The 17301-nt window shown below is 28.2% G+C and overlaps 1 protein-coding gene across 1 annotated transcript; it reads right to left on the reverse strand.

Annotated features, from left to right (window-relative positions):
• Window positions 1-1098: 1098 nt before the first annotated feature.
• Window positions 1099-3985, reverse strand: LOC101495493 (nifU-like protein 3, chloroplastic). Its single transcript, XM_004487893.4, has 4 exons — window positions 3729-3985; window positions 3434-3554; window positions 2334-2632; window positions 1099-1429 (listed from the first exon to the last, which is right to left on the reverse strand). The coding sequence occupies exons 1-4, from the start codon at window positions 3840-3842 to the stop codon at window positions 1238-1240; spliced, it is 726 nt and encodes a 241-aa protein (XP_004487950.1). The 5' UTR covers window positions 3843-3985; the 3' UTR covers window positions 1099-1237.
• Between the last annotated feature and the right edge of the window lie 13316 nt (window positions 3986-17301).

Below are 17301 nucleotides of genomic sequence, written 5' to 3' on the forward strand. Positions count from 1 at the left end.
CCGGACATTAATTTTTTCTTAAAATTATTCTACCGACAAATTTAATTGGAATTTTCCAGAACACATTTAAGATCTGTGAGGGTGGAGAATTTTTCAATTAAACTGGGAATTTTGGAGGATTTGTGGAGATAGGGTATAATTGTGGTGTGGGGTGTGGGGTTAGATTAGAGGTTATAATTTTCTCATGATTCATATCAATAAAATAGTTATGAAATAGGCCTGGTTGATATTCTGGGCTGTGGGTCCATTATGTTCTGGATCACTTCCATACTAGACTGCTATATTTCTTATTTGAGAATTTATTCAATTCAAATATGTATTTTAAAAGTTTTTGAAAATATAAAGAGATGAAAAAGAAACTATCTTTTTGTTTATATTGGTTTTTGTGTCTACGATACGTTGAAAAACCCATGGTACTACTCTTATAAAATATTTTTTTCGGATCAAACATAAAAAATACTATGTAATTAGATAAAGAGTAATTGTATTGAAATACAAAATTTGACACAAAATGAGACACAAATACAATATCACATAAGAAGTCATGTTTAATTTTTTATAAAATGTCAATATATTTTATTTGTATAATAGTGTTGTATTTAGATATTACTCTTACTTTTAATTTAAGACCGTAATTTTATATTAAAAATTTTATAGTGATACGCCTATATGATAATTTTTAAATTGTCATGTTAGTTAGTATTCCATGTTATGTCGTATAATTAATTGTCTGATGTCAATCAATAATCCAAATTATTTAATGTTGATTTGGTGAATGTGTAATCTACACCGTGGCCTGACCACAAATCAATGACCGAAGTTATTTTCAGATAACCGTCATTTTAGTACTTCCTGGATGTTCACTCAATTCAAGTTATTATTTTGAATAACTTTGGTCTAGTTTTTGTTACACAGCCAGTTGCAAACTCCGACAAAGAAACATTAAATGATATATAAGCAATATCATTCACATCCTATACAAGCAAACTAAAATGAATGGTAAAAATTTGTTTTCTGTTCAAATTTTACACAACTCTAGTGAAGAATGGTAAATACTTCATTTCACATTCTACAATAAAATCTCCTAATGTAAAAAGATGAGGAACAAATCAAATCAAATATATAACTATGTAACTGACATTGAATTTCTTTTTCTCAAGTTTATATCTTTGTATTGATTAGTTACATTTCATCTTTAAACATATGAATCAAAAGCATAAAGAACCATTCTGTTACATCATTCTATTAGTTGCACAGCAGCAATAGAAGGTATCTTGTCTCTCAGCTTTTGTGTTAACGCAACGCGAACCGTCATAACTCCTGCGGCCGGTCCACTTAACCGAACTTTGACAGCATAATCATTAATCTCAACAAGCTCTAATGTTCCTCCTCCAGTGCCAACAAGATATGGTCTAATTTCTGAAAGAATCTGAAAATTGAACAATTTTATAAGATTGAATATCTTGGACATGAAGTAACTAGAAGTTGTCACTAGTAACTGGAATTATGCAGCATATAGATATTTAGAGAGAATTTCTACAACATATAAGGCACTAGAAATAGTTTGCATGAAAGATACATTATACAATTATCTTTTATCCAAATTCAAAGCAATGCCTACAGTACCCTCTTCAAATTCGACTAATTCACCTGCCATTACTTCATCAAGACCATAAATACGAGCAATGCCGTCGCCTACTTGAAGTACGATATAGGAGTCACTGAATAAACAACTTATGTCACTATCTAAATGATTGAACAATGAGAGAAGATGTATGGATATAAGCAGCTTAATCAATCATTTATAAAATAAGCACTTACCATATAAGTGTTTATGTATAAGTTAAAAGCTATTTTCAGAAACTATCTTGAAAAGCTTATGGAAATAAGTTGAACAAGTTTATAGACATGTTATAAGTTGTTTTCGTAACCTATCCCAAATAGTCTGACAAGTGCTTTTATCAGTAGAAAGTTCTGATAAGTTAATTCAAACAGGCACTAAGTAAATAGCGGTTTTGCATAACACAACAACAATTCGATGTCATGTTGCATGATACATGAAACTTAAATCACAATTTTTATTCAGAAGTTATAGACTTATAGTCCTATGATCAAATATTTACAGTTTGTAGTTATTCCATCTTTATGGTACAAAGCAAATGTGTAGCAGCAGACAATACCTCAAGAACAAAATTGCGAGGACTTACATAAGACTTAAAGCGGACAATATCTTAGATCATTGGTGAAGCAAACTCGAGGTCGAATCAATACATAATATACAAACGAAACTATGGTAATGCAAGAAATGAAGCATAAAGTTTCAAATTACATACACTTTCAACATTTTCTTCAGTTAACTCAAGACCAGTCTCAGTATCTAGTATCTGCTCAACTTCCAAGATTTCCGGAATCTTATCGCGGAGGCGAGTTTCGATTCCCATCTTCAATGTCATTGTTGAGCTAGGACATGATCCACACGCTCCTTGTAGCTTGAGGATAACAACAAGACCATCTATCTCATGCAAGGCTACATTCCCTCCATCAGCCATCAAGCCTGGCCTTACCTCATCCAAAACCCTCTCCACATTCTCTTCTGTCAGTGGCAGGACACATCTTGGAGAAAATACAAACCCTGCAAAAAATAATTGGAAATACTACATTCAACTTATTTTCTCACATCACTTGCAAGCCTATGAAGCATTGACAAGGAAATGGATGTAACGGCCCAACCCCTCTTATCAACATTGTTATTCACGATCTTTTTGCTAATAGTGCCATTCAGAGCGGTCGGGCTGTTACGATGGACACTGACAATAACACATAGATATCGATAATAATTTGAGAAAAATAGAAGTGATTGAATATAACTGCATGTATCAGAGTTGAACACTAACATGTGTCAGATACACCTTTGATCTGGCACGTTAGTAATACATAGTTCCATGACACTTTGATATATGATTACAATTTGGTAAATTCATGAAATCTCATTAAGGAATAATATTACTACATACACAAACACGACATTGACATATGAACACCGATAATAATTTCAATACATAGAAGTGATTGAAAGTAATCACACGTGTTGGCTTTGTATTCGCATTTAACAACGGCATGTGTCAGAACTAGACACACCTTCAAATGAGTTTATGTGCTATATATATAGTTAACCAACAGTTCAACTTCCAGTTCTCTTATCATTTGGCAAATCCAACCTTTAATTCAATAATTCACACTAGCCAAATCAAATTTGCACACATGACAAACAACATTGTAAATTTGCAAGAAAATAATTGAAGTATTATACTAAATTACTACTTCTAATTTTTATCCATTAAAGTCCAATAATTGATTTAAGCATATCAGTAATCAATCCAATTATATACAAATTAAAGAAACTCTTGAAGAATGAATTAACAAAAAGTAGAACCTGTTTTCTTTCTTGGAGCACGACCAGAAATAAGCCCAAAAATTTGCTTAATATTAATTTGTTGACCACTGAGAAAACAACTTTCTTTTGAGGATAATCTTCTAGTACCTGATATAAGATTCTTGAAAAGAAAAAAACAAGTACCAAAATTTTATTTTATTCACATTAAGATTAAAATAAAAAACTTACACATACTCATTAGAATAAACAAAATAGAAAGAAAAAAAACTACAGGATCATATAGTAATATACAAAATGAAAAAACAGGAACATCAAGGTAAAGAAATTGTGTTACCTTAAAGATACAAAAATGTGTAGACAATAATCTATGAGAAGGAGAAATCATTGTTGTTGTTTTTGTTGGTTTGAGGTTTTGTGTTGTTGGGGTTGAGAGTGTACCACCCAACATTTGAGTAAGAGTGTGAAAAACAGTTCCAGAAAGCTACCATAAGAAATGAGCAACAAGTGAAACTGAATTTTTTATTTTGTTATATAAAAAATTATCTCTTAATTGTTGTTAGATTTTTGAAGAGTTGTTATATTTAGCAGCAAGAAATGGAAATGGTGGGCTGAAGATGCTGATAGAAAAATTGTTTTTTGATTGGCTGATATTTGATTATGTGTGATGATAATAAAAATAAATAAATAAAATAAATGTTCCTAAGTTTGTGGATAGAACTTAAACAGCTATGTGAGTGAGAGTTGTATTTGTTATAGATGGGTATTGGGCCTTAGAATAATATTTAGAAACTTTCTTTTATCAACTATGTTTATTGAAAATTACAATCCTTTTGGAAAGTATATATTAAGAAAAAACTGTATATTTTTTCAAAAATATACATAGAGAGGATAAACAAATTTTTTTTTTCTTTTCAGATTTGTACTTCAACAACATACGTGGAAAGTGGAAAAAGAAACTCTTAACAATTTAATTTGTTGAACTTGTATCTCTTTAGAGAGTTTCTAAATGCACCCTTTTTTTTTTAATAATGCCCCTCTATGAAGATTAAATTTTATTTGCAAAATAATTTTATCGAATTATATTTAAGAAATTCATTAATATTTTTCTGAAAATTAAGTTTTGGAACACATAAAACAGTGTTTTGAAATGTATTTCAAACTATTTATTTATAATGTATAGATATACATTGGTGGTTTGTAGTGGGAGATGATTGCGAGGGAGAGAAACCCACCCGAATAATATACAAGCAATTTTAACTTGTAGTATATTAGATAAATATTTTATCTTTATCATTAATTAGTTAATTATAGTTTAATTTTATCTTCGTTATAATTAGTTGAGTTTGTAAAATAACAATGAGATGTATGCGAGGAGGTGTATTAAACACAGAGGGTGCAAATATAGACTACCTTTTCATAGCTCTTTTTGGTGTAAGCCCAAGCAATGCATTTTGGGGGCCTAATATGTTAAATTCATGGGTGTTGGTGGTGTGTTTTGTGGAATAGGCCACCAAAACCAATAAGAAGAAGAATATACTTGCCAGTACCACACTTATACAGCTCACTCCTTTAGTTTTAGTAAAAATACAAAATATCTTTTTGATATTAAAAATTGATAATCTAAACTTTTCTAAAATAAGTTTGAGAGAGCTCTGATTTTTTTATATATCAAAATATTTTATATACAAAACTATATATCGGTTATTTTGAGTTTAAAATATTCGATATATAAATTTTTTTAAAATAAAATACTTGATTTTATTTATTGTACAGAATAGTTGTTTTTCAAAACAGCATGTGATTAAAAGTACATCGAGTATTTTGAAAACCAAATAGCCGGTATATTACTACTATATTGAAATATTTGGTACCTATTTTGACATACCAATTTTTTGTTTTTGTTTTTTTAAAATAGCTGAAACTCATTTTATTAATTTTTTTCTTCTATATTTTAATTTATATGCTTTTTATGTAGTGGTTAGGAGTAGAGGTCGAGATGGTTCAATTATTCGTTTTAGAGAGAAAAAAGTTCGAGTTCGACCTACTGCATCTACGAGGAAGAGAACTGAACAAGCTTGTGCTAGTATATTTGTTATGCAAGAAAGGCCATCAGAGCAACAATTCGTAGAGCAACAACATGTCAAGGAAAATCATATTGAGCAAGAGCATACAAAGGACCAGCATTTGGTGTAGGGTCAGGAGGAGCCAGGGCATGGCTTCCTTGGAGGACTATATGAAACATCTCTGTTGAGATCATTGCAGCACCATATTATCAGTAGATTATGAATATGAGAGGTAATTGATTTAATAATTAGAGTTATTTAATTATTTAACTACATAATTATTTATTAATGTATCATTGAAATATTTATTATATTGTATTATATAAGTAGGATCGTGGTGTATTGAAGGCGGTCATACATGGTCTTAAAATTAAAAAGTTTAAGCTCAGTGACTTTCCCCAATTTGTAGAGGAGTGGGTTGAATGATTAAATTTGGAACAGTTGATTGAGTACTCCTTAACGATGATTAACTGCAATCTTTATCAGCATTTAATGAAATATGGTATAATGAAACTAGCTTGTTTCACTTGCCTTTTGGAGAGATGGCTGACACATTAGATGTGGTGGGAGTTATCTTGGATATTCCTATCACTAGTCACTTCTTCTCTCCCCCTATTGATATGGGTATAGCGACAACGGTGGAATTATTAGGGGTGTCGTATGGAGATGCAGTTGTACAAACTCGATCACTAGAGGTACTCATTTTAAATTGAATTAGTTGAAGGATGAGGTTTTAACGATTAATATGAGGAAATGCAAATATGAAGAGGCTACGATGGTCTACCTTCTTTATTTGGTTTGGTGCTCAGAATAAAAGTCATACTTTAATGAATGCAAATTTATTTATTCATTTTGAGATGTCTCAAACTGCGACAATTGGACATGGGGCCTAATAGTTTTGATTGAATTATATGACTACCTTGGTGATGTAAGCAAACATAACACCAGACATATTGGAGGATATATAACCCTTTTATAGGTATTTAATTTTAATTTTTTGTGTTCATATTAATTTTTATACTCATATTTTTATTTTTGTTACAAGTTGGATATATGAACATTTTCCAACCCTATGTAATTAAGAGGACTTTGGACCTATTTTTGATGAATGTCATTATTCTTCTTGGTGGACCAGTAAACATTCATTCTCCAGTAAAATGTAGAATATCGATGGAGGTTGGATGCCCTAACAATTGATGGAGTAATATGGACACCTTATAAAGATAATAGACACATTCGTCCCTTTGATGTGGTGTTGTTGTTTAGTGGCTACTTTAGGACGTGTGACATGGTCGTGCCATGCTTGTTGGAGAGGTGTCTTTGCAAGTTTTGATATCACTAGTGCATTTTAATTTTATTACATCGGTGTTATTAGATCAATTATTATATATCTGATGTAATAAACAAGGTGATGACAAATTTGTCATCATCACAATTTTTGTTAGGTCTATTCTCATACAATGGTTCTAATAAGCATATTTAAAAAAAAAATTAATCTAAAACAAAAAATCAAAATACAAAACAGTTACACTTTTCATCTCCCTCGCACACGAGCTCAATTTTCACACTTTTCATCTCCCTCATGCGAGCTGATTTTTCTACTTCCCCGTTGTAGCTTTGCTGCCGAGCAAGTGTCTTCACCGTCGAGAGCAATCACTGTCGCCATTGTTTCTTTCCTTCACCGTCGAGAAGTGTTGGAGGTTCCTATTTTTTCTTTTTTCCTTCATCTCATTCTCTTCGTCGTTGTTTTAAATCCTAAGTCCAGTGTTTTGTTTTGTGGTTAACAGAATACAAAGGTTAGGTAAAGAAGACAAAGCCAACAATTTTGCATCAAATTTGGTGTTTGTCTCAAATAGGTTTGTTCCTTTTTCAACTCTTTCAATTTTAAAAGTCTATATTTTTTTACTAGTTTCTTTTTTAACAATTTTAATTTTAGGTCATTTACTTAGATTTTTAATTTTCAAATATGGCTAGATGTGGTTGAAAAACAGCGAAAAAACCATTAGATTATTATAATTTCATTATTAATTTTAGATTGTTGTTAGGTTTTTGTTTTTGTCTTCAAGTTTTTATTATTCATTGAGAATTGAGAATGTGTTAGACATGATATTGCTAGTTTATTGTTAGTTTTTTGTGCTATTTCAGATTTTTATGGTTCAATATGGTGAAAAGTGATTAATTCAAATTCCTCTATGCTATTGCGCCTTAATAGTGACTATTTGATATGGTCTTGTTAGTCATGGTTTACTTTAAGGATCGTTCTAGGTCGGAAACTTACAAATTTGAGAGAAAATCGCGTATAACTGGAGACTGCGATAAACGGCGCTGCGAAACTCCGATTTGGCCGATTCCAAAACGAGGTGAAAGATGACGTTCCGAAACGCACGTTAGGCTTTTGAATCACTGAAAACCAGTATATAGAACTCGAGATATGAACGCAGGTTACTGATCACGAAAATTAGAAGAATTGGAGTATTAAAGTTTGATGTAAAGGAAACTCAATATTATTATTCAGCAAAGAAACCAAGAACAAAATGGTGTCACAATCTAAGGATTGATAAACCAAGAAGAACGCCACAAGGGTTAACAACCTTGATAAGTTCAAGATGAATTCTTTCAAGAACTCTAGAGAGCAAAACCTCACAAAAACAATATTCCAAAATATGCCCTTCCATGAGGTTACAAATGCTTATTTATACTAAGTATATCTCTAAACCTAAATGGGTCATAAGCGACACCATTCTCTAGGTCCATATTAGTGTTACATCTTATTTTTTTTCTAAAATACACTTAATGTAAGTAAGTAAAGTATCTTCACTTACACATAACAAAAACTAAATCAATAATAAAACTATTACAATTCCAAATCAAAGCAAACTAAGAATTAATACAAACCAAATTAAAATATATAAAGTTTATCCTAATTTATTAAAATATGAATCATCTTCATGGTCTTGAGATGCTTATCATTCTCTCTTTCTTGAAGAAATTTGACCACAAATTTAAGCTCCATTATATCGTACATGAAGAAATAATCCAAACAAACCACAAGCTCATCATATCCACCGGGGTCAAACGGGAAATTAGAAAAGTCGCCAAATGTGATAAGTCGGTGAAACGCATTTCCATCTTTAACAATTAACACATTATCACATTTATAGTAAATGTAAGAAATTCTAAAGATGGGGATAAAGTTATACCTTTTGAATTTGATATTTATGACCAAATTGACCTTCTTGTGATTGAAATTTATGGCAAATAATACGTTACTTTGTATTTGCAAAGGCTTCAAAGCAAGTTGAATTACATGGACATTCTCTTCATCACAAAAAAAATGGTGACTCAATAATCTCCTTGTAAGCATCCTTTTGAGGAACCTTTGAATAATCACTTTGAAGCACTAACATTGTTTCGTTCACCTCACTCTCTTGTTTGAATAGACTTTCAATTTTACCATCATTTTCACTTTGCTTTCAATGTCAATATAAGGATGAAATTTCTCCTTTGGAGACATCTCTTCAAGCACTTGTAATAGAGAATTATCACAATTAGACAAATAGTTGACATCAATTTCTTGCCCTTTGTCCCTCAAATGTTTCTCCTCTTCTTCTTTCTTTTCTTTGATTTTATCTATCTCTCTCAAGGCAAGCTTCTCTACTTTTCTAGCTTGTTTTGCATATCCATTTTCATACAAATATTTCACATACTCTGGATCCAATACAAAATCGTGAATATATTGATCATACGACATACTTAGGAATTTTGTCAAACATATAGTGTGCAATACTTTTAACAACACTTTTTTTTTTGTATAATTTTTTTTAAGTAGCAATAACACACAAGTTAACAAAGAACTACAACTCAAACAAAAACAACACAACTAGCAATTAAGGTTTCACAAAAAAAAATGCATAAACAAAATTTTCCTCAATTCCATTCCAAATGATATGGTCTGGTACCACATGATATGGTCTTGTTAGTCATGGTTTACTTTAAGGATCGTAGGTCAGAAACTTACAAAGTTGAGTGAAAATTGCGTATAACTGGAGACTGCGATAAACGGCGCTGCGAAACTCCGATTCAGCCGATTCCAAAACGAGGTGAAAGATGACGTTCCGAAATGCACGTTAGGCTTTTGAATCACTGAAAACCAGTATATAGAACTCGAGATATGAACGCAGGTTACTAATCATGAAAATTGGAAGAATTAGAGTATTAGGGTTTGATGTAAAGGAAACTCAATATTATTATTCAGCAAAGAAACCAAGAACGAAATGGTGCAACAATCTAAGTATTGATAAACCAAGAAGAACGCCACAAGGGTTAACAACATTGATAAGTTCAAAATGAATTCTTTCAAGAACTCTAGAGAGCAAAGCTTCACAAAAACAATATTCTAAAATTTGTCCTTCCATGAGGTTACAAATGCTTATTTATACTAAGTCTATCTCTAAACCTAAATGGGTCATAAGTGACACCATTCTCTAGGCCCATATTAGTCTTACATCTTATTTTTTTTCTAAAATGCACTTAATGTAAGTAAGTAAAGTATCTTCACTTACACATAACAAAAATTAAATCAATAATAAAACTATTACAATTCCAAATCAAAATAAACTAAGAATTAATACAAACCAAATTAAAATATATAAAGTTTATCCTAATTTATTAAAATTGTAAATAATATAATTAAAATAAAAAATATATAAAATTGAAAGAAAAAAAAAAGTGATATACTAAAATTTAATATTCCATTATATATAACACATTTCTTCATTAGGATGAAAAAGGGAGTCAAGAAATAGGAGTAATAGCCAAGGCAATAGGAGTAGATTACGAGTGATGAATTTTGCTAATTTGCATGATCCAATATAAGTACCACCATGGTACAAAATAAATAATGACTAATATAGTCACAAATGTTTTTTTAGCCTATATTGTGTGTGGACAAGTTAGGTTGTGGAGCACTTATAGCCACTATGTCATTTCCAAGTAGCCACTAAATACTCTTGGTTAATTTCCTCTATACCACTTAGGTTTGCCACAATAACTAACCAAATGAAGTGAAGTGACATGCGACCAAATATTGCATTTTCATGTGAAGCACAATCATAGGCCCACTCCTTTATTCTTGATTGTAAGGGATAATCTTAGTCATGTTTTATGACTTCTTTCTTTTTGACTAAGAAAAAAATAAATAAAAGTAACCCTATCCTATCCGACCAAAAGAGAAGGTTTCCCCCTTCCTTTTTATCTTTGTTTTCCATATTAATAATGTAACGCATGCATCACAATATTTTTTTGGTATCCTATTTTTAGTCTTTGGTTGCATGATGAAATAAAAGGGAGAAAAAAAGGCATGACTAGACAACAATATGTTAGATTTTTATTTTGTCTGCCTTTTTTTTATAAATAAATATTAATAGTTAGTATATATGTTAGGAGATGAAAAAATATTAACGGCAGATATTGAATCATGAATTTCTTATAGGTAACTCTTTTAAATTTCTAATTAAACTATTAAGCTGTTCGTTGAAACACTTTTTATGTCTCTTAATTGTCCTATTTTTTTTCCCTATTTTAATTTGTACCAAATTTTAATTTTTTTGAGATTTCTTATAGTACTATGTAGACTATTACATGCAAACACACAAATTTCAAAAACTTCAATTTTGCTTATAAGAAAAAATTGAAGTTTAAAAACCCATTTGAATAAAATTACTATAAATAACTACTTTGTTATATTCAAAACTTTTTTTGTCTAGACCACCCATTATCCGAAAATTTGTTATTAATTCAAGTCTCAAATTGAATGAATTCACATATATAGAAGAGATAAAGTTGTTATAACATCTATTTTTTATTCACAAGACTTAAATAAAAAAAGTATTGAAAAATAGTTCATGTTGCTTGCAACTTAACCAATAAGAGTTGGATATACTTCTTTTTTTTATTAATAAATCAAATTTTATACAAGATATGAGGGGGTATTTTAATTCTATTTTAAGGGAGTAGGTTATATATATAAACATTCCTTACCCCTATCCAACTCATTGGATCGTAACAACTTAAGGATACATATATTTAAACACATGGACAGATTGTTTCTAAGGAAAATTTATTTTCTGACCCCTTATTTAAACAAATTTCTCCAAGGAACAAAAGCAGAACAATGCAATCAAATATGAGATTCTTGTCTGTTGTTCAATTGTTTATAAATCTCCATTAAATCATAATTCACTGCTTCACCCCATGTGATGATAAAAACAAGACTAGCTTTTTTGAATCTTGAGATTCAATATATGTATATATAAGAGAATCATTAAGAAAAAAAAATATTTCATAGACCATTTCATTATAAAAATGACATCTCTTTAAGACAAAAAAAAAAAATGACACCTCTTTATCAATAGAAAAAAGTGACTCCTCAAAATAATTAATTCACTTGAAAGAAAATAAAATAAAAAAGTAGTCTTAAAGTTGATTTTGTTAATGTAAAAATTAATCGTTTATTTTAATTAATTTTAATTTTAATTTTAATTTTAATTTTAATTGTGTGGAAACATCTTAACATTTTCTTTTTAGAGTCTTCTTTTTTGTCAGACTTGAATTGAAGTTTTATGTATGCATTTTGCCTAATTATTGTGTGGTTCATGCTCAACAATTTATTGGGTTAGGTTCAAGAGGCAAATTCGTGCATTAAAGCTTTCATACGATTTAGTTAGCATGCATTTAGTCTATTCTCGAATTGTCAAGTTATTGTCTTAGTCTTATATTAGATTAAAAGTGATCAAATTTTATTATGATCTTCATTAATGGAGTTCGAATCAATTGCTCTTATTGGAATATGATATTATATGATTCAATGTATCTTTTGAATGTTTTTTATGAGACTTAAGTGAGAATCTCTCTTGTGATATATTTTGATTGTATTTATTTGATGTTCATGATGCACTTTATACGATGAATAGTTATTAATAATTTTTTTTTTGTATTTATTAATAAAAGAAAGCGAAAATGAAAATCCTAAAAGTTGAATTTATTAATTAAAATTTTTATTGTTGATCCATGATGTACATATACATATAATATAAATTGTTTTGTTTATTCTTTTTTAATATATATGGTTGAAATATCTTATTTCTATAATTAAGATGAAAGTTCACTTTAAGAGAATTAAATCCTATGCCAAGTACATCAAATGAAAAAGAAAAAAAAAATTAACAAAGTTGAAGTTTATGGATTGGGATGGCTTTAGGGGATGCACTAACTTTTTTCCCATGGAGTTTTCTATAGTAGAATCTAAATAAAATAAAATAAAATAAAATAAAATAAAAGAGCCAATAACTTTTTTATTTCTTAAAAAAATTCAAGAAAATGTCAGAGCCAGTCTGTGAAAGAAAAGAGTGCTCTTGTATTGTAACATATACAACAACTTTGTACCTGCTATGATATTTAATGACACAAGAAGAATGAAAATGAAAGAATAGATATATTAATTATAAATAAACAATATACTTTTGACACAATAATTGAGGAGGGTCTAAAGAAGATTAAGGAAGAGAAAGAGTGATATCAATGCAAGCACTAAAATAATATGAATATAATGAAGATATTATTATAAATGAAGAGAGGGTATTGGATCCATAGAAGATAAGCCTTTGTCCTAAAATGTTGAGATTCTTTATGTCCTATAAATATCAATTTTAATGTTATTATTTTAATCTTTGTTGGTGGGGAAGTCATACTCAGAATCTGATTCATTGAATGTGGGAGCTGAATTGGATGTAATATATACTTTTTCCCCTCTTTTATTTTTAGTTTATCTAAAAATTAATCATGCTTATTTTTCTTTGTGTTCCTTGATGAGCCAACCTGTGGGATTCCCTTCTCTTCTTTTATAAATTATTACATTGTATCATTAATTAGTTTTTAGGTGGTCCTCTATTGTCATGAGATATGTACCACATTATATATTATTTATATTATATTATATTGGCTCCAACGAAAATGTTATTTGTTTGTTTTGTTATGCGGTAATAAAAAAATAATTTTGAATAAATTCATTTTATATTATTAATTATAATTATGTTTAATACATTCATATAAAAGTAAATTAAATAATAAATTTTAAATTAAAAGTTAATACTTAAAATAAAAGTTAAAAATTCTATCTTTAAATTAAAATTAATTCTAGAAACAAAAATAAATTATATTAAAAAAAAATCAATTTTAGCATAACAAGTGGACACTCTTTTCACCTTATATACATGAAGGGAAGAAAAAGCATCCAAACTTGAGATATAACTAGATGGAAAAGTAGACATTGGCTGCTCCTTATAATCCTTTCTTGAGAAGACCTAGGCACATTCTAAAAGAAAACACCACTCCAAAAAAAATTTGAAAGAAATTAGCACAGGACTAGCTTTCATCAAACGTGTATGATGTTTTGAACAATAATATAGATCTTGCTATTAATGTTGGCACTAAAAAAGCTGTTTACAAAGAAAGCCAAAATGAAAAATGTTTTGATAGAATTATTATTTGATTTTAAAGGTTATGTAAAGTATAAAACTTTTTTACACAATCTTTCACCACATAGATGCTTATTTAAATGTTTTAGAAAAATAAAAGTAAAATTATAATAAAATCTGATTAGAAGATTGTGATAAATTTTACGCAATCCTAAATTTCATTATTAAGTATGTAGGTTAATGTAATTTTTTTTCCAAGTAACTATAAAAGTCATCTCTTTTTCAGACATTAAAATTAAGCAAAATATATCGTATATATAGTCATTTAAGTTATACGAAAATATTAAGTATTATTTAATTGTTTTAGTATCAAGTCACTCTTTTATGTTTGTAAAAGTTAATTAATATTCAATTATTTTTATTCACAATTTCATTTCAATCATTTTTAGTTAGAGATTTTTAAAATGGTATTATGAATTTTGTTGTTAATCATATAAATTAAATAACGAAATAATAAATTTTTATGTGATTTCATGACATAGATCAAGAGAAATTTGCATTTAATTTTAAGAACCGTAAAATTTATCTCACTCGAATTCTCTTTTATTTAATTATTTTTTTTAAATTTGATTGGGTGTTTATGTTTTTATGATTATTGCAATCAAAACTCCTTAAGAATTATCTGAGTTTATTGAAAGAATTTGAGATTTTAATTTTACCAGTTTGAGATTAAGATCATTGGTGTAGATATATATAAATATAAAAGATTAATTTAACACTAAAAAAAGTAATTTACTTAAAAATAAATAAATAATTAATTTGTTATTTTTGTATAACTTAAAATAACCTTGAGATAGAGTTTTCTTAAAAACTATTAAAATGAATATTATTAAATAAAATATTTTTCTTACACGTTATTGAAATTTAACTTTGAACATTTTTTTTCTTCAAATAGTATATAATAACTAGACTCACATATTTGAAATATTGAGAAATAAAAATCCTAAAAATTTAAATTCAAATTCCTATAGATAAAAATCCTTGTAACTATCAATATTTAATTTATACTTATCAAAATATTTAAATTGTATTTACGAACCAACTGTGAACATTTTTAAGAGCTCAGTTCTTTTGTCAACCGTATCAAATCTTGTTGATAGATAAATTAACATAAATATATTAAGATGGATATTGATTATTTCAAAGATGATAACCCTAGGAACTCTTTAATTAATTTAATATATGCTTTAGTTTTGCAATACAGGTTGGCGTCATTTAAATTATTGTCATATGATATATAATATAAAGTAGGTACGATGCTCCCTTTGTGTTGTGATAAATCAATCAACCAAAAGTAATTAAAGAATACTTTTAATTAAGCATGCTTAAGCAAATCTTAGAGTCAATTGCTTCTTTAATCAACCAACTAGATGCCTATTAATGAAGCCACATGAAAAAAAACTTTAACTAATTAATCAATAACAAATCCTAAACATGTCAAATCAGAAAGTGAACATTAGATCTTGTGCACTATGGTTGGAACTTAGAAACAACATGATATATAAGAATTAAAGAGTAGTACTATGAATTACAAGTTGTTTGGTTGGGTGTGTGGCAAGTGTCACACCCATAATATTTTGACCCCACATGACACAACATTTTTCTGGCCATACCTTATCAAGAAGGAATCCATGTGATTAGTGTGAGCTTCTTATGAAGTTGTGGATCATGACGTCTAATAATGTGGTGAAGGGACCAATCATAAACAAAAATAATTTTTTAACTAGTGGACCCCACAAATTGTACCGCTTGTTTGATGATCAAAATATATTATTTGTGTATTTTGATACATTTAGATTATACTATTGTCACGAGATTTTCTTATTGGATTGTGTACCTCCTTTTTTATTTTTATTAGGCGAAAATATAGTAGGCTTGAGTTTTATGGAAGTATGTTACTATATATGCTCTCATAATTGAGGGATGCATGTTTTGCAGTTTTTGTTTTGTTCCATTGCCCTATTTGAGTGAAAGACATTCATTTCTTTTTTTCTTTTACAAATAAATAATGAATTCAAAGGAAGAGTATTTTTCTAATTTTTCTAGTAAGAAATGAATGTTTTTGTATCTTAGTCTAAAAAGGTTTTTTCTTTCTTTAAATTCATTATTTATTTGTAATCTTTTACTATTAAATATTTGTCAACAACTTTGAGTTTGAGAGTTTTGTGTGGTCATAAAAAAGAAAAAAGTAAAAAAAAAACAATTAAATAATATATTTTTTAAATAAGTAAATAATGTGTATAGTTAGAGTTGTCTAAGTTTGAAATAAAGGCTATATTTATTATTTTTTTAAATGAAAAGGCTATGTATGCTTGGCATGCAGTATTTTAAGAAAAACCTTAAAATTTGTATTAATGTACTTCTTTCTGTTAAAAAATTATAGTAATATTTAGAAAAGGGTGAAATAGAATGGTTATTATTGATAATGGAGTTGGGGTCTACAATGTTACGGCATGTGCCTTTGATAGGCTACAACGCGTGCCTTCTCCGACCCAATAACAATCTAATGCAACTTCTCTTTTCTAAAATTATGTTTATGCCTATAAATTTTCAATTATTTTGTCGCGTATATACAAATCAAATAATAGCCCTACGGATATTTTATCTGATTCCATGGGATTTAAACTTAATTTTGTCTTTAAATTTTTAAAATAAAAAACTAAAATTATCTAATAAATAATTAAGAGGTATCAAAATTAGCATTATTTAATAAAAACCTCAATCAGATGAATTTTATATAAATAATATTTAAGAGGTTAATTTTGATACATTTAATATATTAAATAATTTTATGGTCACTTAAAAATTGACAAATACACAAACATAAAAAAATAAAAAATAAAAACAATTTTTAAATTAATTTATCAATAATATACATTTTTTTAATTATCAAGAGAAAATAACTATTGATCTTTTACTTCTTTTCATTTAATTATTAAGATATTTTTATGAAAAGTAATTAATGCATCATATAAGTTTGAGTGTTTACATAGATTATTACACCTATGAGCAGAAGTTATATAAACTTCCGATCCAATAAATTTTTTATAAAATATATATTCATCTAATTAAAAGTTGTCAAATGGTTGCAACATTATCTAAATATTACATCAGAGTAGTTAATTATTAATTCAACTGGCAAATTAAATTTTTTTATTGAATAAATTAATTTTAAATTTTTTTAATTAATATTTAAAATTATTTGATATTTCATCAAATACTTTAAATTGACATATAACAAGCTTTCTAAAACTATAAGTAAGTTTTTGAATATCTAATAACTAAGTGATTGAGTTCAAATGATTATTGA

This window comes from Cicer arietinum, chromosome 1 (assembly GCF_000331145.2).
Source record: "Cicer arietinum cultivar CDC Frontier isolate Library 1 chromosome 1, Cicar.CDCFrontier_v2.0, whole genome shotgun sequence".
In the NCBI taxonomy this organism is placed as follows: domain Eukaryota; kingdom Viridiplantae; phylum Streptophyta; class Magnoliopsida; order Fabales; family Fabaceae; genus Cicer; species Cicer arietinum.